Source organism: Cyprinodon tularosa, unplaced genomic scaffold (genome assembly GCF_016077235.1).
Source record: "Cyprinodon tularosa strain WSP-4 unplaced genomic scaffold, ASM1607723v1 ctg150, whole genome shotgun sequence".
NCBI classification, from domain to species: Eukaryota; Metazoa; Chordata; class Actinopteri; order Cyprinodontiformes; family Cyprinodontidae; genus Cyprinodon; species Cyprinodon tularosa.
The window spans coordinates 911,297-935,291 of NW_024038332.1; the positions used below are offsets into that span (position 1 = coordinate 911,297).

The 23,995-nt window shown below is 38.3% G+C and overlaps 1 protein-coding gene across 2 annotated transcripts; it reads left to right on the top strand.

Moving 5' to 3' along the window:
• LOC119779713 (probable carboxypeptidase X1) lies at positions 1–21,728 on the top strand. 2 transcript variants are annotated; one of them, XM_038279485.1, is made up of 13 exons: positions 1–389; positions 1,976–2,085; positions 4,864–5,003; positions 5,147–5,231; positions 6,948–7,098; positions 7,259–7,341; positions 7,454–7,577; positions 12,363–12,559; positions 13,564–13,743; positions 14,501–14,795; positions 16,683–16,822; positions 18,278–18,380; positions 20,920–21,728. In XM_038279485.1, the coding sequence occupies exons 1-13, from the start codon at positions 71–73 to the stop codon at positions 21,231–21,233; spliced, it is 2,241 nt and encodes a 746-aa protein (XP_038135413.1). In that variant the 5' UTR covers positions 1–70; the 3' UTR covers positions 21,234–21,728. The 2 variants fall into 2 exon arrangements, with proteins under 2 accessions (XP_038135413.1, XP_038135414.1); XM_038279486.1 differs by lacking the exons at positions 1–389; positions 1,976–2,085 and having other exon boundaries at positions 4,869–5,008.
• Positions 21,729–23,995: the final 2,267 nt, after the last annotated feature.

The following is a 23,995-nucleotide window of genomic DNA, read 5'->3' on the forward strand; positions in this document are numbered from 1 at the left end:
CATCAGGATATTAAATACCAGGGATTTTTTTTCCTTCCCTCTGCACGAAAAAAAAAAAAACACAAGCAAAATGGAAAAGTCATTGTGCGTAGTGGCTTTGGTGCTCTTTCTTGGGCGTTTTATATGTGGAGCTGAAACAACTACACAGAGTTTTTCTTTTTTATCCAACTATACGACCCCTTCTTCAGTAAAGTGGACGCAGGCTGTGATTGTGGAGGAGCAGAGCAGAGACAGAGTGACTCCAACAGCAGAAACAAGACGGCACAGCAAGACCGTAACAGAGGAGCAGCCCAACTCCACAAATGTCAATGAAGGCAACAAGGGAATAAAAGAAGAGGAGTTAAAAGACAAAGAAGATCACAAAATAAAAGATAAGAAAATAAACTTGGGTAAGGCAGAAAAAAGAGACTAAAATCTTCAGTTTCAGTCCATTAATGATGCATTCAGATCACTTCTTTTGTGGTTAGTTAATTGTGAAATAGTTTAATTTATTTTCATCCATAGTCATTTCCAGAAGACATATTATCCATTATTTCCATATTAGCCTATTTGTTGGAACAAACTCACAGTGAATTCCCAACATGCAAGCCTCAGTGACAGTGGGCAAGTTAGTATTTATTCAGCCACTGATTGTGCAAGATCTCCTGCTTTGAAAGACAAGATAAGTCTATAACTTTCATCAAGGGAGTATTTCAACTATGAGGCATAACATTGCATTTTGCACACATTACCTTGCAAAAGTATCCATTGTTTTTTTTCATATTTTGTCTTTTCATGACCACAAAGTGATGTATAATCATAAAGTGGAAGGAAAACTATTTATAGTTTTCAATGTTATTATAGATAAAAGTATGGAGAATATTTGTTTTTCACCCACAAGTCTGTACTCTAACTTTCCCTTCCAGCTCCCCATCTCATGGGGTTTGATCTTCAACATCTAGATACAAAAAACAACCTGAAGCTGAGTCAAGCAGGATGGAGGACATATATTTCCAAATATTTTAACATGGTTTAGATGTTACCTTTAATGCATGAACTTTCCTGACCTAAAAGCTTTCTGTTCTAGCTTTGGCTATATGTTTGGGATAATTGCTGGAGGGTGAACCTGCAACTCCGGTCTTATTCATCTTTATTTTAAGTATGATCAGCTTTTCTGTTCCTTCTGAAGAAGAAAAAAAACACTACACAACTGGAGTAAAAATAATAAAAATAAGTGTGTTTGCCCTTAATTTTAACAGGTTTAATAGAGTACTTTACCCGTAAAATAAGATGATTAGATATTATGCAGTAGAAATAGAGATAATCATTAGTACATGCCAAGGGCATGTAGGACAATTTCCAATGGTATAGGATGATTTACATATAGAATAATTAAAATAATTATTTTACATGTAAATCATCCTAATACATTGAAAAAATGGTCTTACATGCCCTAAGCATGCTGCACCTACCCCATGCTTCTCAGAGGGTTCTAAGATATTGATTATATACGGAGATTTTTCCATATTCTCAAACGATAAATTCATTTAATGCTCATTTCAGATTAAAAACTCATTCACAGAATGTATAGGTGATTTAGTGAAACACTGCTGATTGTTCTGAATCATTGAACTGCTCTGCAGCTGGAGCTCCTTTTCCAGTTGCTCTGCAAAACATTTTCACTGTAGTCCTCAATGTGTCTCATATTACATTGAAACCCTCTGGGATTTCATTTTATCTGCATCCTCCTCCATTCCAACCCAATCTTTGGAGGAGGCGAGGGCCTCTAAAGCTCCACTGAACCGACCCTGAACAATCAGCGGCGTTTGACATAACAACCACTCAGACGTCATGCATCCTGTGTTTGCATTTTTTGAGAAACCAAAGGAGTGATCTTTTAACCTTTAATTTGAAGCAGTTTCTGGCTGCTCCTGCACAGGATCTGATTGTGAAAACATAGCAACATTTATGCTTTCATATCTTGTTTTACCTCCAGACTGCCCTCCCCTCGGCCTGGAGTCATTGAGAGTTGACGACAGCCAGATCCGGGCCTCCTCCTCCCAGCGAACAGGTCTGGGTCCTCACAGAGGGAGGCTGAACATCCAGGTCAGTCTTTATCAGAGCTTACTTCAAACGCTAAGAACTCACACGCCAAGATCTGAGAGCAGTTATCTATTTCACACACATAAACATTTATTTCAATATGTATGCAAAGTCATTGAAACATATTTATAGCCCCTGATCATTTTTTTATTTTTGTTACAAACAAACCTTAATGAATTGAACTGAGATTTATGTGAATGACAAACCATAAGCAGTCAACTATAAAGGCAAAAGCAACAGGATAAAAGATGATGAATTGAACAATAGTGTGTTTATTCAGATTCAGCAAAAACACAAATTTCTGTAAATCCACGTTTGGCTGTAATTAATTGGGAGAATTTCCCTTCCAACTTTGCATAACTACAGACTAGAGTCTAACTCTGCTCCCCAATCCTCTCGTAAAACAGCTTAAACTAAGTCAGATAGGATGAAGAGCATCTCTGATCATCAGCTTTAACATCTTCCAAACCACAGAATCTAGATTTGATTTTCACCTTTACTTTAACTGGGCCATTCTTAAACATGATCTAAAGTATCCCACTGAATCACTGATTATATATTTAATCTCAATCTAAAATCTTTTTCAGCTTTTAGTAGCCTGATCCTTAGAAGGTTTGCACGTCTTAAAAGAGAAGTAAATGTGTTTCTATGCACAGAGCAGATTTTCAAAGAAAGTAATATTTGCAATTCAGCAGACAGAATTTGCAGACCTTTTCTTGCATGTGTGCCTCCATCAATATGCAGATCAAATTCTAATGCTAAAACCACACAAGTTCATGGGTGAAGATATCTAAATGTGGACATTTACCACATGAAAATGATTTCCTAAATTGAAAACTCAACTGCGATTGTAGTTTTTGAATCGTTTGTAGTAAGTCTGAAAGTCAGTTGCAAACTAACATGCAAAAATATCTACTGTCATTGTTGCCTCATAGTAGGCATTTGTACAATGACAAATGCTAGAGATTCTGTGTGCATGTAAACATATTTAGACCATCAGAAATAACAAAAGTAAAATGATAGTAAAGAAAACAATAATCTAGACATGCCAGCCTGGATTATAGGAGCAGGATGGCAGATAATCTTTGCACAATAAACCAAATTGGAACAAATGACTGAACTTAAATATTGTTTTTCTTTTTTGTTTTTTTAAAGAATATCATAAAAGACATACAGGGGAAAGTGGGGTGGGGGTGAGGGGTGCAATTGCACATCTCTTTGCAACAGGGATTTTGTTTCTACCTCTAAATTCAATTAATCATAACCCAACACAAAGCACAGTGATGCTATATTTTCTTTGTTCGTAGCACTTTGAAATAGGTTGCAAGGTTCACTATACATATTATCTAGTATTTTTATTATTTTATCTTAATTTATTAATACTATCTCCATGGTTTTGAACCTATTCTGTCTTTTGCGGTTTGCATGTCATAACATTTGTGAAGCAATTGTTGTAGATCCCTCACAACACACCCACTTATTGCATGTACTAAAAAAAACAACCAAAAAACCACACACATTTTGGCCCCTCTTATGTAAAATCTTTTAAGATCATACCCTAATAGTCCATCCATTGTCCCATACAGTCGAATCAGTTTACAAGCCCCCACTTTAAGAAGTTCTCCATAGCAAAATGCTGCTACCACCATGCTTTCCCCAACACATCAGGTCTGATCTTCAATGATTCAGAATAAAGGCCGATAAAAAGCATGTGCAATGATCTTTTAGTACCTGTATTTGGTGGCCGTGTTACGATTGCTGCTCCCATGTGAAGACCTGCAAACCAATTAGGTTCCGCCCATTAAAATTAGGAGATTGTGTGTTCAAAGCCATGAAGATGGGGCTGATAATTATTTATTATTTTCAAGAACAATACGGATAATAGTGACTAATATTGATAGTATATCTCAAAGTGCTGTAAACAAAATCTAAACAAAAAAAAAATTTAACCATGCTTTGTTTACATTTATGTATTGAGGAGAAAAGAAAATCCCTTCTTTGAAGAGCTGCTCTGTGCATAACAACACATTTGCACCTGTTTTAAAATATGCAAACCCTCTGAAGGTCAGAAGGGTCCTTTATTTGTCTTATCTGACCAGAGCACATCCTTCTTCTACATGTTTGCTGTAGAGGATGATAAACTATAAATAAAACCATCACCATAACATTTAAGTCAGGTTTGAGGATTTCATCTCAATTTCCTGTTTTCCTTTAAAGATGTGGATTTCTACAGCCTCTCCAGAGTTACCATGGAGCGTTGGCTAATTTTCTGCTGGATGCTTTCTTCTTCCAGAATGTCAGTGGTTTGCCAAATACCACATGAAACTTTTCAGATTATTTTTTCTGACAACCATGTACCCATGTTCATCACTTTATAATAATGTGCTACTTATTTAGGGTCTCTCATAAAAATCCCACCCAAATATATCAAAGTTTGTAGTTATAATGAGACAGAGAGTCATGGGTTAATGAGTGTGAGTGTTTTTGCAAATCAGCGCACCCTCATAATAAGCTCTTAACTTTTAAACAGTTCATCTTTGCAAGATGTCTGCCAGAAATTAGATTTAATGGATAGCTTGAATTTATTGTCCCATGACACCATATTTTCCTTGTTCTGCAGCTCTAAGTCTGCCATCTGAAAGTAATTATGTCACAAGTAGGTCAACTTATGCAATACCAAACTCCCATATAATGCTCCACACCAACACTAGACCAGTAGCTTCTCTGTTAGGTTTTGCAGTTGACTGAAAACAAGGAAGTAAAACTGTTTTGTTTTTTTAGTCAGGCATTTCAGATGGAGATCAGTACGATGGAGCCTGGTGTGCTGAGTTTAAGGACAAGCATCAGTGGATTGAAGTGGATGCCATTCATCTGACCCTGTTTACTGGAGTCATCCTGCAGGGCAGAAACTCTATCTGGAGGTCAGGTAGTATCACAGTCTTCTATGACTGATCACACAAGAAATATATTTATGAAATTCAGTCAGTTTAATAGAGCTTTTTTTTGTTCTGGTAATCACCTTTTTGTTGGATAATCGATTTAATGTGTTTGGTTGGTGTTTTAGTTGGGACTGGGTTGAATCCTACAAAGTTCAGCTGAGTAATGACTCTGTGGACTGGCAGACCTGCATGAATGGAACAGAAGAGGCGGTGAGAGCAACATTTTATATTATTTGATTTAAGGAATAATATGATCAATGCTGAAGCCTGCACAGTAAGTCAAAACACATCCAAGGTTTGTTTGAACCTCTCAATCCCCCACCCCCACACATTCTGTATCCATATTTGGGAAGCTTAGATTTCTTTCCAGGGAAAAATTAGGAAAAAAGAATTCCATTGTTTTTATTTTATTCCCAGACAGCTTTTGATGCAGAGGGGGTGATGTTTAGACTTTAAGACATGTGAAGAAAGTTTAAAAATAGCTGTTCTCTTCTAGATGTTCTTTCTCTTGCAGCGGGATTACATTTCTGTGAACTTTTTTGTGATTCCAGACCCAAAAGGTGCTTGATGTTTCTCTGGTGTTATACCCACCAAGACTGGCTGGTGTACCTCAACTGTTTATGTTCCTTAAACACTTCAGATTTTTTACTTACATTGCAACAGTTACTGTTACAGTTACTGACTATCCCAACTATATTTTAACCAAACAGGCTGATTAGATTTAAAGCAAAAATGCATCTTTGTTTTATTCAACAAAGGAATTTCTTATTGTCATAATCAAAGCTCCAGTGGCTAACAGAGCAAAACCTAACTAACTCCCTGCAAGCAGAACCACAGCCTAAAAGACAAGCATGTGAAAATGGCTGACAAAGGTCAAAGAAACATGGACAATACAAAAATGCCCTAAATTAAACTTCTCCTTAGAACATAAATTGTAGAAATATGTTATAACAGGGATGGACAATTCCATTTCCTGAGAGACTGCATACTGCAACTTTAAGGCCCAAACCCAAACCGGCCCCTAAACACCAACCTTCTGTTTGCATGTTCCCACGGAGGGTCAGCCACATTAAGGGCCATCCCAAACCACGTAGTGGGTAGGGAGAGCAGACCATTCAGCCCTTATATAGCGAGTCTGCATCCATGCAGGCTCGCTGGACTTTGGCAGCGGGCGTGACAGCAACCTAATGGCGTAAAAAACCCATTCCTTCGAATGTAAGTTTAGCTGGTTTGCTCTATCTTCATCATGTTAACAGAAAACCATCAGTTTGGCATATGAAAAAAAACTTAATTATTTCCCATTATTGACCACATATATTTGTTTTAAGAAATGGGCAACTATTATATTTTATGTCACTCTGTGCCACCGAGCTACAACCACGCACATGGGGCGTCACTGTGTTGCCATAGCAACGACTGCTTTCCTTTTCCGTTAGAGGGAAGAAGCTGTCCCATTCTCGTTTATACCCCGCCACCTTCAATTAAGGCGCCTTCAACAGCTGGAAGTGAGACTTCATTGGGAGTGACACTTAATAGTTAAGGATAAGTGCTTAGGGGGCGGTTTGGGATTCAGACTTAGATTTCTCCTTGGTCCAACATACCTAAATCAGGTGGCTGAATGACCTCCTCAGGATGCAGTCAAGTTCTAAAGATTTCTCTTAATCATCTAATTACTTCATTCAGGTGTGTTGGACCAAGGAAAGATCAGAAAGTTGCAAGGTATTGGCCCTCAGGAACTAGAATTGCCCATTGCTGTGTTGGAATCAACAAGTTTTGAAATTAGCCTTAGGAGGTTATTGTTTACCTTTTTAAGTCCTTTAAAAATCTTCCTATTTAATCCTACCAAAGCAAGATAGATTACATTTAACGGGTTTAAAGGGTATTGGTTCCTTTGCAAGGTGTATGATTGTTTACTTAACTGTACAGATATTCAAAGGTAACCAGGATCCAGAGACTCCGGTTCTTGGGCTCCTTCCGGTTCCCACTGTCGCCCGTTTCATCCGCATCAATCCTCAAACCTGGTACTTCAATGGGACCATCTGTCTCAGGGCTGAGATACTTGGCTGCCGCGTCCATGGTATGCATATGATTACCGGTGCAGAGCCACAGACTGTCTCACAGTTTGTGAGTCATTTCCAGACTTTAGTTTCATAACAGAACCCAGATTGTATCTATTGTGAGTGCGAGTGTGCAAAACAAAGCATGATGCTGAAACCTTCTCTGTTGTTCCTGCGTAGATCCAATGGATCCATACCAGCAAGAAAGAGGATCCAGGGATAACCTGGACTTTAGACACCATGACTACAAAGAAATGAGAAAGGTAAAACCAGACGATGAGTAAGTTCCATTAAGTTAATGTGGAAGCTCTACTCAGACTAATAACATTTTACGGATTGACTCAGACCCCAGATTTAACCCCAGTTTGTCTGCAGCTCATGAAGTCTGTGACTGAGGAATGTCCAGACATCACCCACATCTACACCATAGGCAAAAGCTACATGGGCCTCAAACTGTACGTCATGGAGATATCAGACAACCCTGGGAAACATGAACTCGGTATGAACATTTAAACATCCTAAAATGAGACAAAACCTTGATTTTAGATACAAGGAAATAAAAAAGTATTTGATCTACTGACGTTATGGCTTTGTCACAAAATAAATTATTTATAAAGACTTTCAAAAGTATGCGAATAGGCCTAAACTAATACCTGTCATTTACATATTTGTCAGAACTACTAATAAGCTTGGGAATTTTGTCCTAATGTTCTTCTGCAGAACTGTTTATATTCAATTTGAGATGATCTCTACCTGATGGACTTTTTCAAGGCCATTTCAAACAAGTTGTTTTTATATTATTTTGGCTATTCAAAGACAGACTTACTTTTGTTACTGAATAATTGACTTGTTGCCTAATGGGTGTGTGCTTGAGTATAAGGTATACATTGATGACTCCATAGTCTAGTTAACTTTTCTGAGACAGAGTAAAACTCAAGTTTGCGTCAACTGCGTCTGGTAATGCAGGTCCTGAAGCAGCAAAATAGTCCCAGACCATCACCACTATGTTGATGCTTTGAGGTTCTTTTCTCATTCTAGAAAGTTATGATTTGGTCTCCTATGAGATGTTTTTGGGATAATGAAGATGTTAATTGTAAAATTTGAGTGTTTTTTAGCTTAAAACTTACTCATGAATATTTAAACAGCATCTCAGGTTAGAATGAGTGACATCACAGGGAGGCCTGTGGCTCTTTGGAGGTTCTTCCAGGTTTATTGGCTGCTTACTGCAGAAGGAGGCGTTGATTGACTAAAACATCACACTTTATTTCTCTAACTAAACCGTACAGATATTCAAACCAAACATGATCATTAGATCATTCTTTCCATCATAGAAGCATACTGGGGAATTTATTTTCAAAAATGTCCTTTTACTGATAAAGTGTGTTCACACTGAGCTTGATTTGAAGGAGTACAGCAGAGGCAAGATTTTATTCCAATCAAAATGGAAAATAATGATTCAAAATTATGTTGACAAAGGATGAAGTAGGGAATGAATTTAAGAGGTTTGGAGATGGTTTTTGAAAAAGCCACTTTATTTTATCCATATACATTTTGCTTCTGCCCACTCTGGTGCTCTCTGCCTGAGGGACTTCTCCAATGTACCACTGTCCTCCTTTAATCCTTCGCTGTTATCCTACAGAGCTAGTCTGAACAAACCACCACTGTCCCTCGCTCTGTCCAACGGACTGTTCCAGTATACCACTGTTTCCCTTATATCCAAAGGGGGTCATGACTAGCCACCTCGTCCCAGTTCTGCTGCTCTCTCTGCCAGGTGCTTGCTCAGCGGGAAGCGGCTGTGATTCTTCCATTGTTTCTGGACTCCCTGAACTGGGAGCATTTCTAGAGGATCTGTTTCATCCAGGGTCGCCTGCCACTTTGTTGGGCTTTCCAAAGTAAATAAAGCATGGCGACCTGCTCTGTAAAATCCAGGTTGCCTGCCATCTGAATTACTGTCATTTGTCAGGTGAATTTCTGTCAGGTGAGCAAAAGTACGGTAACAGAGTAGTAGTGCTGTTTGGACAGGACTTATTGCTAATGCTGACTGACATTCATTCTGTCTAAAGAATCCACTGATTTAAAGTATTCAGTTTGAGTCATGGAGATTGCAAAAGGACTTTGGATCCTACCTTGAGTTGTATTGTGACAGAAGCTTTTGATTCCCATCTACTCCTGAATGTATTTAGGTCTCTGCATAATTTATTTTATTTTGAAACCTTTTCTTCTTTTAGAAAGGTTCTATCAAGTGGTTTTGTGTTCTACTGGGAAACCAGGAGTTGGTCCTGTAGGTGAAATCTAACATGGTTTTCTAAAAACAGTAGTTAATCAAATCTGAAGCATGTGGGTTTAATTAAATCCTACATAGGGTAAGTAGTTCTTCACAGCCTTTTACTATCTGGGCTGAATTTCATCATGTCTCCTCATTTTTCTTAGATTTGAAAAATTCCTACTTGGAGGCCCACTTTCACATCCGGCAGTGTTTATACAGCCTTGTTCCTGCAGCAGAACCATACGGGCTGGAGTTTAGTGAGGCTCCCTCTAATGTAAACTAAGTTCTTGATTTTTTTTTTTTATAAATTGTCTTCAGGCTTTTAGCTCTCCGCCTAGCTCCACTCACACATATGTGTGAGTGGAGCTAGGCGGAGCGAGACATGCATCTGGCTGTTGTCAGGTTAGGAAGAAGCTGGAGTACCCGGAGAAAACCCGTGCATGCTCAGGGAGAACATGCAAACTTCATGCAGAAAGACCCCGGGCTGGGAATTGAGCCCAGAACCTTCTTGCTGCAAGGCAGCAGTGCTACCCACTGCGTCACTGAGCAGCCCTCTAACTGGAATCGTACTTTTCTAAAGTGCAATAAAAAATGTACAACCCTCTGAAACTGAGAGTTTCAACATTCGTTACAGAAATAAACTCATATTTAAGATCAAGAAGATTTAACTTACACAAACATGCTCAAAACAACTTCTGGGCAAGGGTCAGTACAGAAACAACCACTTACTATGATTATATATGCCTCTATTTAAATGACTAAAAGTTTTTATAAATACACTATATTGCCAAAAGTATTTGCTCACCCATCCAAATTATTGGAATCAGGTGTTCCAATCACTTCCATGGCCACAGGTGTATAAATTCAAGCACCTAGGCATGCAGACTGTTTTTACAAACATTTGTGAAAGAATGGGTCGCTCTCAGGAGCTCAGTGAATTCCAGCGTGGAACTGTGATAGGATGCCACCTGTGCAACAAATCCAGTCGTGAAATTTCCTCGCTCCTAAATATTCCACAGTCAACTGTCAGCTGTATTATAAGAAAATGGAAGTGTTTGGGAACGACAGCAACTCAGCCACGAAGTGGTAGGCCACATAAACTGACGGAGCGGGGTCAGCGGATGCTGACGCGCATAGTGCGAAGAGGTCGCCAACTTTCTGCAGAGTCAATCACTACAGACCTCCAAACTTCATGTGGCCTTCAGATTAGCCCAAGAACAGTGCGCAGAGAGCTTCATGGAATGGGTTTCCATGGTCGAGCAGCTGCATCCAAGCCATACATCACCAAGTGCAATGCAAAGCGTCGGATGCGGTGGTGTAAAGCACGCCACCACTGGACTCTAGAGCAGTGGAGACGCGTTCTCTGGAGTGACGAATCGCGCTTCTCCATCTGGCAATCTGATGGACGGGTCTGGGTTTGGCGGTTGCCAGGAGAACGGTACTTGTCTGACTGCATTGTGCCAAGTGTAAAGTTTGGTGGAGGGGGGATTATGGTGTGGGGTTGTTTTTCAGGAGCTGGGCTTGGCCCCTTAGTTCCAGTGAAAGGAACTCTGAATGCTTCAGCATACCAAGACATTTTGGACAATTCCATGCTCCCAACTTTGTGGGAACAGTTTGGAGCTGGCCCCTTCCTCTTCCAACATGACTGTGCACCAGTGCACAAAGCAAGGTCCATAAAGACATGGATGACAGAGTCTGGTGTGGATGAACTTGACTGGCCTGCACAGAGTCCTGACCTCAACCCGATAGAACACCTTTGGGATGAATTAGAGCGGAGACTGAGAGCCAGGCCTTCTCGTCCAACATCAGTGTGCGACCTCACAAATGCGCTTCTGGAAGAATGGTCAAAAATTCCCATAAACACACTCCTAAACCTTGTGGACAGCCTTCCCAGAAGAGTTGAAGCTGTTCTAGCTGCAAAGGGTGGACCGACGTCATATTGAACCCTATGGATTAGGAACGGGATGTCACTTAAGCTCATATGTGAGTCAAGGCAGGTGAGCAAATACTTTTGGCAATATAGTGTATATCATTAATAGTTGAAGTGCATAATGCAGTACAACATAATGCACTTTAACTATTAATGATATATTTACAAATATAACATTAATAGTTAAAGTGCATTATGTTGTACTGGATTAGAATTTGTACTGAAAAAAGATAAGGTTGTAAACAACAAATACAAAATGTTTCATATACACCACATCCCACACAGATCTGGTAGTCACTACTTAAATATGTGATAAAAATCTTACAAAACTACTCACTGAAACAGTCCAATTTCAACATTTAAATCAGTCATCCAGAGTAGTGGACTTTTAAGAATGCAATTACAATATTAATTAAACAAAATCAACAGAATGAAAAATTAACAGCTTAAATTGTCTAACTATTCTCAATGAAGAATTAAATCTCTACTAGATATTAGAATAAAGGTATCTGTTATTTTTTGTAAAATAACATATACCTTATTTGGTAAAAAATAAAAAATATTAATGACCTTCCACTAAGAATAACTGGAACCCACTGCTAATTAGTGTCATTGGATGCCATATTTTTCTACCTTAAGATGACAGTTTAAATCCAGGGGCAGTTTAAATCCATCCAACTCCAGGAAAAGTTTTTGAAAGACTTCAAAAGTGTAGCGCAAAGTGGGAGGGTATGCCAAGTTCAGGGCATATATCAGTCTCATGAGCACATACAAATGTTTTAGGGAGTGAGTGAAAACCGGCACTTGATGCTTTATGTGCAATGCCAGTGGCAGAGCAGTAATTTCTAAGAGATGTCTGGTTTTAGATTTTTAACATTCAGGAATGTCTGTTATGTCTAGGTAATCAGAGTGTAACAGTGGTCCAATTCAATAATATTCCTCAAAAAAAAATATCTGAAAGAGAAATCTGCTCTTTGTTTTCTGGTCTTCTGAAATAACCTCTCATACCCCTCAGTTGACCGAATACAATTAATTCCTGCTGTATTTCTTGGCGATCAAAGTGACCCTCTAAATTCTCCTCTTGGCAGGTGAACCAGAGTTTCGCTACGTGGCAGGGATGCATGGAAACGAGGCACTGGGTCGAGAGCTCGTCTTAAACCTCATGCAGTATTTATGCAAAGAATACAAAAAGGGCACACAGCGTGTCGTCCAGCTGGTTACAGAGACGCGGATCCACCTTCTCCCTTCCATGAACCCTGACGGATATGAAGTGGCTTATGAGAAGGTGATAGATCCTAGAATGAATTCATATTGAAAGTATCCCCTCCTTCCCCCTTTACTTTTTCCATATGATGTGGCATTGACTGCATACTCTATAACCAATGAGCTCAATTTTATTTTAAAAATAAAATACATATAATTATTAACTGCATATTAAAATTTAAACAAATAAGTTATGCATAGATGACTAGATACTCTGCAGTGACTGGTCTTTTTGGATTTGCCTTTACAAGCCTTTGCAGCTGCTTTCTGATGCTTACTCTCATTCTTTATCTGCAGATCCTCTCTACCTTAGTCTGGTGTGAAGATCAGCTATTTCTAGGTCTTTCCAGAAATGTGCAGGGATTTAAATTCGTGCTCTTATTAGATCACTAAAAGAAAATATACCTGATGTCACTCTTTTGTTAGCTGAGGATGTGCTTTTGGTCATTGTTGTGTTAGAAAATATATCTTCACCCAGTTAAAGGGCGAGAGAAGATTTCCTTGAAGAAAGTCTCTTCTTCATTTCTGTTTTCATCTTATTCTCACTGTGAGCAGGAAAAACAATCCCGACTAACACGCATCCCACCAGGAACGGTGTTTTCCAGGTTACAGCAGCACATTTATTTCTCCATTTGTGATGCCTAAATTAATTTATTGGAGAAAGATGACTTATCTATAAGGTTCTTTAGAGCAACATTCAAGTAGGGAGCCCTTACATTACATTTATCCTGTCCCTACCTTTTTGACCAATAGTTGTTGGTATTGATAACGCAGTTTGGGAAATTTAAAGACGGTCTAATTCTAGGAAGACAACTGAGATTTGCTGGATTCTCAGCTCAACATCTGTCCTCAGATTAATGCTTTTAACCTATATAATCCCTCAGACCTTAACACAATTCCTTTGACTTTACTACTTGGGTTGTGCTCGATCTATTTGTGTAGTTATTTTCCTATCTCTGCACGTAAAACTTGCTTTTACATAAATTCACATCATGAGTCCTTTATCTGAATAACGTTCTGCCACAGGGCTCCGAACTGTCTGGCTGGGCTGATGGGAGGTACAGCTTTGAAGGAATCGATCTGAATCACAACTTTCCAGACCTCAACAACATCATGTGGGATGCCCAGGAGATCGCTGCTGATGCATCTAAAGTTTCCAACCACTATATACCCATCCCAGAATACTACACCCAGGAAGACGCCTTAGTAAGGAGTCACAGCTTCTTTTGGTGTTTCTGTTAATAATGAAAGGCAGAATTACCCCAGAAAAATTTCAAATTTGAAATGTTCTTACTAGAACAATAGGAAATATTAGATTTATCATGTGAGTAAATTTTGCAGCTTAGGAATTTTATAAGTGCTGTAAACAACATGAAAGGACACCAGCAAGACTGATTTTATCGAAGGCAATGGCTCCAATTTAGAGCCATAAAATGCTCAGATTAGAAAATATTTTTAAAGCTCAGCGCTTTTCCTGCCAAGTGGTTTTTCCTGTATATGCTCTAATCTGTAAATCTTTTTAAATTAAAGAAATGAAAAATGTGAAAGTATCTCATACTGATCTAATTTTGACAAGAAAGAGAGATTGTTTCTATTTCAAGATCAACTTTTTATTTTGAAGTCACCCATTGTCCTGCTGAAGTTTTTATAGTCCCAAAGAATTATTCTAATCTTTTCAACTTATTTTTGTGACAAAACAGGGGGGGGGAAACAATTAAAATTAAGTGGAAAAAAAAGGATTTGTGCCTTTATATTTCTTTTAACAAAACAAAAACAAAGGCCTAAAGATATAAAGACTTCTTTTGCATTAGCTCCCCAATGCTTTGCCATTTTATTTTAGTTCAAATTAAATAATTGGCTCCATCAGGTCAAAAATATTACATTTTATTCTTATCTCATGGAAGTGAAACATTGTATCTTTAACAAAACCTGAAGTCTGCTAATTGTATTTACTCCTGCTCAGGTTGCACCAGAGACACGGGCCGTCATCAGCTGGATGCAGGATATCCCCTTTGTGCTGAGCGCAAACCTCCACGGAGGGGAACTGGTCGTCACGTATCCCTACGACTGCACCCGTGACTGGGCCCCCAAGGAGGACACCCCCACGGCAGATGATGCCTTCTTCCGCTGGCTGGCTACCGTCTACGCCTCGACAAACCTGGTGCTGGCCAACCCCGACCGCCGCATCTGCCACTATGAGGACTTCCAGATGCACAACAACATCATCAACGGCGGGGCCTGGCACACGGTCCCCGGCAGTGAGTCGCTGGATCACATCAGCCCCAACAAAGCAGAACAGCAAGAGATAAAATCATTAGCTATTGATGAAAGGCTCTTATTTATTCAGATTATAACTTTATCTTTAACATAGAATCTTCTTCCCATTCAGGAGAAAATTAAGTTTCTCTCACATGTTGCAAAATATCAGGTTAAAACAAACTTTTTTGTGGTTAAATTGGAGGATTAAACAACATGTTGATTTAAAACAAAATCTATATTTTTTGGTCCTAAATGTCATGGGAGAGAGATATTCCTAGACATTATGACTTTTTACCAAAGTCAAAAGTTAATACGTTCCTCTATTATATAGACGAATTACCTTCAAATTACATGATTGGCATCAAAAGTTCAGAATAGTATGGCACTACACTTTTGGTCATTTGTGTCCAAGGTTTTTACCTTTCCAGATGATTCTGCAATGTTGCCCCAATATTTCCATATAATAATAACCCAAAATATTTTGCAAAAAAACAACAACATGCAAACAACATAACATTGATGCTGTCATGCCCATACTTCAGTTAGGATAGTGTTCTCACGGCGGCTATTTACACTTCTTTAGACCATAGGACATGCTCAAAAAAAAAAACACCCCAATACTTTGCATTTGCAAGCTGTAATCTTTCTTTTTATTTTGTAGTGATGAATCATTCCTAGCTGAGGGGCCTTTTAGCCCTAATCCTATTTGAGTTGTTTAACAGAGAAAAATAAAACTATCCCACCAGCTTTAACCAACATCTTCCCAAGGTTTTGTTCCTGGGTTGATTTGGACATCACATTTCCTAAGCAGTACGATGGCTGGTTACCCAAACTTTAACACACTTCCTCACATCCTGGTTGGTTTTCTTTGATAATTCCATAACAACACAAAAGGAAGGTTTATAGATGTGACTCAAGGGCTGCATGTTGGAGCAATTAACTGTTAGCTCTGTTGCTTCCAAAGAGGTTCTAGGTTCAAATCCCAGCTGTTTCTTCATGCCTTGGTTTCTGTATTTGCTCTGGCTTCCACCCACGATCCATAAGCATGACCGTTAGGTTAACTGGTCTCTAATTGTCTTAAGGTGTGTGCAGGTTTTCTATGCTATGCTGTGTTTCCCTGCGATGAATATAAGGGGTTGTCCAGGAGGTTCTCTGCCTCTCTCTCAATGCCTGCAGGAAATAAACAACAAAGTAATGATGCTATTATAGACAATAAGTGGATGGTTTTAATTCAGCCTATATAGAGCTTTCTTTAAAGTGCCATTACCTAATAAGGCTTTGCCAAATTGTTTAAATTAAGCGACCATATTCTAAGGAATATTATTGTAGTGTAATCTTAACTTCTGATTTTGAAGAGAGAAATAATCATTCTTTTAATACTCATTATTCTGACATGTATGAAAATGAAAAAGTTAATCCTGAATGACTGGACCAGGAATGGCTCAGTTGATTTCATATCAGAACGTGAGAAAATTGATGGTATTATTAATTGTTTTGCAGATCTATGGCTTTCTCAGATTAATCCTGCTTTCAGTTATCTGTATTGTCATGATCAGTAAAAAGCCATGCAAATGAATGCTTTGCGCCATAATTCTTTTTTCTAATAAAATAAACTTTGAAAGTAAAATGAGGTAGAGAAAAAAAATTTAATAAAACTGAAAATGTAATCCCTCATGTAGTCACTGGACACTCAAAGCAATAATTTAGTCACTTTCCGCTCAGTAGTAGTTTAACTGATATCTGATCTTTTTGATGTTATATACAGTCACCTTGTGTCTGGTTGGTGGAGGATGAATCAAAGCTAACTGTAGTATTTGGAAAATGCCAAAACAAACTGTATTCTTTTAGACAGAATTTGGTATATTTGCTTTGTTTATGTTCTGCAGGTATGAACGACTTCAGTTACCTGCACACCAACTGTTTCGAGGTGACGGTAGAGCTGTCCTGTGATAAGTTTCCACATGTCAGTGAGCTTCCAGTTGAGTGGGAGAACAACAAGGAGTCTCTTCTGGTTTACATGGAGCAGGTCAGTCTTACTAGCTCATAAAGGATATTCTGCTTTTAAATAGGAAGGAAAAAGCTATCCAACCAGTCAGACAGTGTTTATCATTCTAGATTAAGAAAGACGGCAGGCAAAACAGGCAAGCATAGGAAAGGTCCAGCAAAAAACGAAAAAACAACAAGGCAATGTATTGTCAGTCAAACATGGTTTCACCAGGACATGTTTATGTGGTGGAGCCATGAAGAACCATCATTGCTTAATTAGTGAGGTGAAAGTCATTACATCTTGGTTAATAAAACTGTGGTCTAATCAACCGCTGATGCATGACTTTAAACAGACTGTTCAGACCCCCAAACCTACCAAGGATTATCAGAGTTTATTCGCTTAATGAGTCAAATTAAATTGTAAGGATAGTCCATATAGAGTGAAGTTTGTTCCATTGTTGTTGCATACAAAGAAAAGGTTTTGTAAATAGAAATTTGAAATTAAATACAATCCAAAGTTAAATCTTTGAAAAAAGTCACAATCAGAAAAGGCTTTAAGGGTAACTTGGCTTTTTTTCTTAGATTTTATTTGTTCAAATTAATATATTTTTTAATTAAGTTCTTGTGTCTTATTTTTTCAAACTTTAGTTTGCAGAAATCTGACTTTTTCATTTTTAATTTATTTATTTTTTACTTCTCCTTTAAGAATTTCATCCTTTTCAAACTGTGTTTTACAGATCACAATATGTTTACTTTAAGCCCGATAGCAACAGCCACATTGACCAATAAAAATGTTGTTGCTAGCGTCCATGCAGATGTAGAAATGCAGAAATCTTTGCTCCTCACTCTAGAGGGAAACCTGCCGCCAGAAGGCAGAACACAATGGGAAAGGAATACAATTCATTAAACTCGGTCTGACAAAGAGAAATATGTACAAATAAAATTTGAACACAGAAAATAAAAAAATATAATATGAAAAAACAGCAAACCCGCTTTCCAAAGCTTTTTTTAAACTCAGACGTCTTTCAAATATTTTTTTAGGATCGCATTTCTTTCGAATATCTTTTTTTTTTTTTCTTGTAAAAATAATAGTACAAAATTCACTCCACAAGTCCAAAATTTGTTCTGTTGAAACATCAACATCTATCCAATTTTAAATTATCTGATCAGAAAAAAAAGTGAGCTCTCTGATGTTGCTTTGATGTTCTCCGACTTTCCAACAAATCAACAGTTGTTGCCAAGACACATTTGTATTATTTCATGGTATTATTTCAAGATACCCAGCAGAGCTGCTTTTTGTGTGGTTACAATATGATAACTATAATTCAAATATAATGGATAATATGCGCTTTAAAGCTGACCTATGTGTTTGTTAAAAATGTTCAGCCAGATTTATTAACATTTCTTTGCTTAAAAAAACAACCCTACAAAGGACTGAATTAGCCTCATGTTCCAAAAAATAAGGTCCATAATACAAGGTTTTCTCCTCATTCAGGTTCACAGAGGAATCAAAGGTGTCATCAGAGATAAGATCAGCAAACAAGGAATAGCAAATGCCGTCATTAAGGTGGAGGACCATGACCACGACATCAGATCAGGTAAGTCGTACTCCAGCCGACGGCTTAACTTTCCTTTTAATCGAAACCAATTTAACTTTAATGAATGAAATACCAATTGAATTTCTCTTCTTGTTTTGTTGGTGATTCTTTAACTGGAATTATGCCACCTTGAAGACATCCATGCAAATCTATTTCATTCAAAATAAAATATATCCTGTTACAAAAAAATATTCCCTCACATAAAACAACATAAACCTTAAATAAATAAATTTTTAATGTATTCTATCTTTTATTTATCAATTCACCTCAGGATTTATTTAATGCTTTTAGTGTGTATAGCGACTCAAAATATATCTGGGACCTCCTTTATCAATTGTGCATATTTATTATAAGCTCTAACATTCAAACAGGAGTTTTCTCTTCATATAATCTCCACAGCATGACACAACCAACACCGTACAGTGTACTTAGGATCAAACGCTTCACCTTGAAGTCTTTAAATGTTCACTTTGCTATTACTTGTCAGATTATGGATCTTGATCCAGATAACAGTTACAATGTACAGGAGTAGATGGGTTGGAATTCTTACTATTTCTACACAGACAACTGCCCCCAAAGTCAAAAGCTGTTTACCAGGAGAGCTGCAGAACAACATAAGGCAGCTTCCTTTTTTTAAAACACAAACATTTCATTGTAAATTTTGGAGCTAAATCAAGACAATGCATAATGTGATGGTTAAAAGTGTGACAAAATGTTCAGATATTTAAGAGGTATGTGTAATGTTTCTTGTTCTGGTGCTGTTTAGATACCTGGTATTGCAGCTTCTGACTGTGGTGCTCTTTCTTCTGCATGGCCCTGTCTGCATCAGCTGCTGTTAAAGACATAGAAGAATTTCTAAGAAAAATGTAAAAAATGATTATGGCAGATAAAAGAGAATAACTGGTTATTTCGTTTCTGAAGTATTTGATTTTAAATTTTTAATCTGGTCAATAAAAATTAACTTGATGTCTGGGAAAACATCTTGTAACGTTTTACAGGTTCTGTCACGAAGACACAGTCAGCGTTTTCACCAAGGGTTGCTTTAAGCAATATCCTCTCAGTTGTCTGATTTCCAGGAGGCATTACAGCACAGTGGAGCTTATTTAGCAGTGGCATCAATGGCCACCATCTGGCAGGCCTGTAGATGGCACCACGTCTCTTTATGTCGGTCCATGGCACCCGATGCTGGGCTTCTATTTAGGCTCTAAATCTTTTTGGTATAGATATAGGCTATGTACCTTTAAAATCCAGCATTATAGCATCTTAACCATTAATTAGAATTTAATCATATGTACATATGGTGAATTTTAATTTATATTAAAAACAGAAGAAACTGAATATCATGATTTTCTCTAAAGTCTGACCCCAAGATGCAGAAAGCCAAACAGAGAGACACAGAGTTAAAGTTTAACAGGTTTGTTATGAGTATGGTGATGCATCCTGTGCTGCTCTTAGCACTAGGGAGTAAGTCCAGTGTTGCTGAAAGGTGAGGGGAAGACAATGCGGTTAGTTCAGGCTCAGTGGGAAATTTGAATCTTAGAATTAGAGGAAAAGGTTGAAGACCCACTTCTCCAAGGATATGTGTCCTTTATGGAATCCAGACAGAGGATTGTACCAGAGAGAGTTTTGCTTGGTGATGGGTGGACTGGGTTACTCAGACTGCGGTTGTTTCTTGGTGAATGGAGAAGCTTACTGCCACTCAGATTTCCTGCAGTACTTGAGCGGGCTGTAGTCCTGAAGAAACCTTTGCTTGGTGTGAAGCTCAAATGATTTCTTGGGGTAAGTGGATCCAAACCTCCTGTTTGGAACCCCAGCTCAGTTAGAAGCTCAGTAGAACCTTCCAGAGAGAGAAGGACCGAACAAGTCCAGTTTGCAGGATGACTTCCTGCCAAGAGGAAAGGACAAAAACAAAGTTAAGGCTCAGCTTGACAAAAACTCAGTTTGACTCAGAAAAAACTCAGCTTGGCTAGAGAATCCAAAACTGGCAAACCCAAACTCAGGTTAGACTCTGCTAAACTAAGCATGGCTAGAGTGCACAGTATTGGCAAAACAAAGACTTAGGTTAGACTCTACTAAACTAAGCATAGCTAGAGTACTATGTATGGGCAAACACTCTGGCGTCGAGGTAGTGGCAGTCAGCAGCTTAAGAACACTCCACAGGTAATGAGGCAATGAGCTGCAGGTGTGCAGGGAGAACCAATGAGGACGGGGCACCACCTGGTGGAGGAGGAAAGGAAACACAAAAACAGACAACACAAACTGGATTCCTGACACTGAAGAGAAGTCCATCTTTTTTTTCTAACAAAAATTTTTGTTTCATACTTCAAATAATAGGCTTTATACAGTTTAACTTTAAATAGGTTTTTATTACGATTACAAGGACTTTTTAAGAGCCTGTTTTTTAATTTATTTTTACACAGTAGCCTATTGAAAACAAATTAAAATAAGTCTAACTCATCCTAAAGAGCAAAGACATGTTTCAGATAACAAAAGTACTAGATTTTCCATTTAACCTTTGTTTTTATCTAATTTCTTATAGCTGCAGATGGGGACTACTGGCGTCTGCTGAACCCAGGCGAATATAAGGTTATCGTTTGGGCTGAGGGTTACTTCCCATCTGTGCGTCGCTGCCGCGTTGGACAGCAGCCTCATCCGACCATCTGTGACTTCACCCTCACCAAAACACCCATACAGAGGCTAAAGGAGATCCGAGCCAAAGGAGAGAAGATCCCAAAGGACCTCCAGCTGCGGCTTCGTGCTCTCAGGATGCGTAAGCTCCGTGCCAGCACCAAAGCCATCAATCGCCGCAGAGAGAATCAGCGGCAGCGAGCAAGGAGAGCTCGCTCCACCTGAGCTTGGTGGAAACCAGAGAGGACGATGGGCTGAGGAAGCCTCTGATGTGATCTGGAATAACGACTGAAACAGCTAAACGTTGCTTCCTTTTTTAATATAAATTGTCATATAGAAGGATCAGCTGTGCGGATTAACATAAACAGCACTCCCTCTGTTTAAAGTTGTTTTTCTTAACAGAAATGGGTTCCTTTGCACCCCTTTCAAATCACCTGTTTGCTTTGTCCAAAATGTGAACATTCTGGTCCTATAATTCAACACTACAGTTAAGGTTTGTGAGTGTAATTTAAAATGTGAAATGTTTTAGGGGTGTAAAAGCTTTGGCATGGATTTACTTTAAAAAATATCCCAAAATCCTGGCTAAGAGTTGAAGAATTCAATTATTACTCTTACTGTTTTCTACACAATCTAAAATGTGAATCTCTCTGTCAGCTGGTCTGAAGTATCACATTTTATCAACTGTCTTTCAACTTAATAAAAGCTCCCAAATAAATGTGACATCTGATGTTGGAAAGTGTCTAAATTTGTAATTGATGTTAAACAAAGCAATCCAGAAATAAAGTATCAGTGAGATATAAAAAAAAAAAAATGCAATGCACTTAATGAATGCTACGATGAAATCAGTTTTTTTTAGCAAATGGTCAGACATTAATTTCATTTGAATCAAATAATCGAATAAAGAACGCAGATATGTGAGGACGTTGATGTATTAAAAATACATAAATATTTTGGGGTTTTTTCAAATGAAAAATATATATATATTAAAAAAATAAAAAATTTTCTCGCATCCATAAGTGGAAAAATTATGGACCAATTTTATGAGAAAAATTAAGAAAAAAAAAACCATTTTATTTATTTATTTTGTTATCGCTTGCTTTCTCAAAGTCATGGGTTTCTGTGATGGGAAATAAATTTACACGTGTATGTCATTCTCATATAGACGACATGATTTAAGGATCAGGACGCAGGGCGTCTGGCCAGGAGAGGAACCGGGTGCTATTTGTTGTATCAGAATGAGCAGTAGCAGCAAGGTTATGCTAAGTTTTCAGCTCAGAGCTTGTTCGAAGATGGATGCAGTCATTTTCACATGCAAAAATGGACTACAGTTGCAGAGATTGCACCATGTTCAACATGAAGTCCAGTTGGAACTTTGGGTCTTTGTGTTGCATCCAGACTGAGGACTCGGGGCAGGAGGGGAAGAAATATGTTTTTTTCTAGTGGATTTTAAAGGTGCCATGGGGGCACAGTTCAAGATGTGATGTAAGGGGGACAGGCTGTGCCACAACACTGCTATAAACTGATACCTTAACAGTTAAGTTTTGGTTCTGTTCTGAAACACAAATCGTGCCTAGGTGGAAGTTGAACTGAATAAACTGATTACTTGCCTTCTTCTGCGTCCGACACAAGCTAATCAGCTTTGAACCACACCCCCACGGAAGCCCCATCAGCATCCAGAGTTCATATTAAAAGGTCTCCAATCCACAATTCTGCCTGCTACCCAAAGTGCAGGCAGTGGTTGCTCTATGTCTGACTTCAATTCAGAATGGCCCGATTTAACCCACCTCCAGTCCTTCCTCCACCATTGTAGCCAAAGCTTAATCAGAGTTTCATTCTTCCCTGACTCTTACTGCGTTCCCTGTCTCATTTCAACCGGTCCGGCAAAAGACCTCCATGTTGAGCATGGTTCTGCCAGAGGTTTCTTCCCAATGGGGAGTTTTTCCTCTCCACTGTCGCTTCATGCTTGCTCATTATGGACAGGTTCTCAACCTGTGTTATGCAAGCAGGTCTTCCATCTTCCAGCTGCCTCAGTGAAGCACTAGTATCAGCTAATACAGTCCACTGGATCTCAAGCATACCGTCTCATCAAACTGTTCTTTACTCCTTCATGCATATCAAACAAAATTCAGCCTAAATTCAGACTAAAGTAATTGTATAAATAAAATTCTTCTAATTATTTTTTTTCCATGCGACTTTTTCAGAATGAATTAGAAGACAACCAGACTTTCAATCAATTATTTTTAATACATTTTCAACACCTATCCAGGAGTCTTTGTCAATTCTGTTCTGTGAAGCAGGATTTTTCTAACCTGACAACAGCCAGATGCATGTCTAGCTCCGCCTAGCTCCACTCACATATGTGAGTGGAGCTAGTGCATCTGGCTGTTGTCAAGTTAGGATTCTTCACCATTTTCAGAACACATATCAATCCTGGTTCATGAATGTGCACCTTGATATGTGCTTGAGAATGGCTTTGTCACCATTCAAACCCAGGTTAAACGCCTTGCAGCCTAAAGCCCACTTCTCTCATTAAACCATAAAAAAAGAAAAATAACAAACAGCCAGTTCAGGTGTTTTATTAAATATGTGAATCAGGAAATTGTCTTTATACCAAACTGAACAATTGTTGTTCTCTACTTGAAAAAACACTTTAGATTTTAAAATAGATATTTCAGTCCTAAATTATCTTTAAAGTAACAAATTATAATTTAAAATGTTTCCAGACCTTAACTGGCTGTGCGGGTAGGAGGAGTAACGTAAAAAACAGGGAGCGAAAAGTAGAGATCATCTGTTGAACTGATGAGTTCACTATAAAGTCCACTATATAGTCCCCACTTTATAAAGTGATTGAGGGATTTAGGGGTTAGGCTGGGTGTTTGGACACAGCCCTCATGTCAGACTTTATCTTCCTCGAAACATGTAAAGCCATCCTATCTTCCATTTGTCTAAGATTAAACTTTGTTTGCAGTCTAGATTTAAGCTCAAAA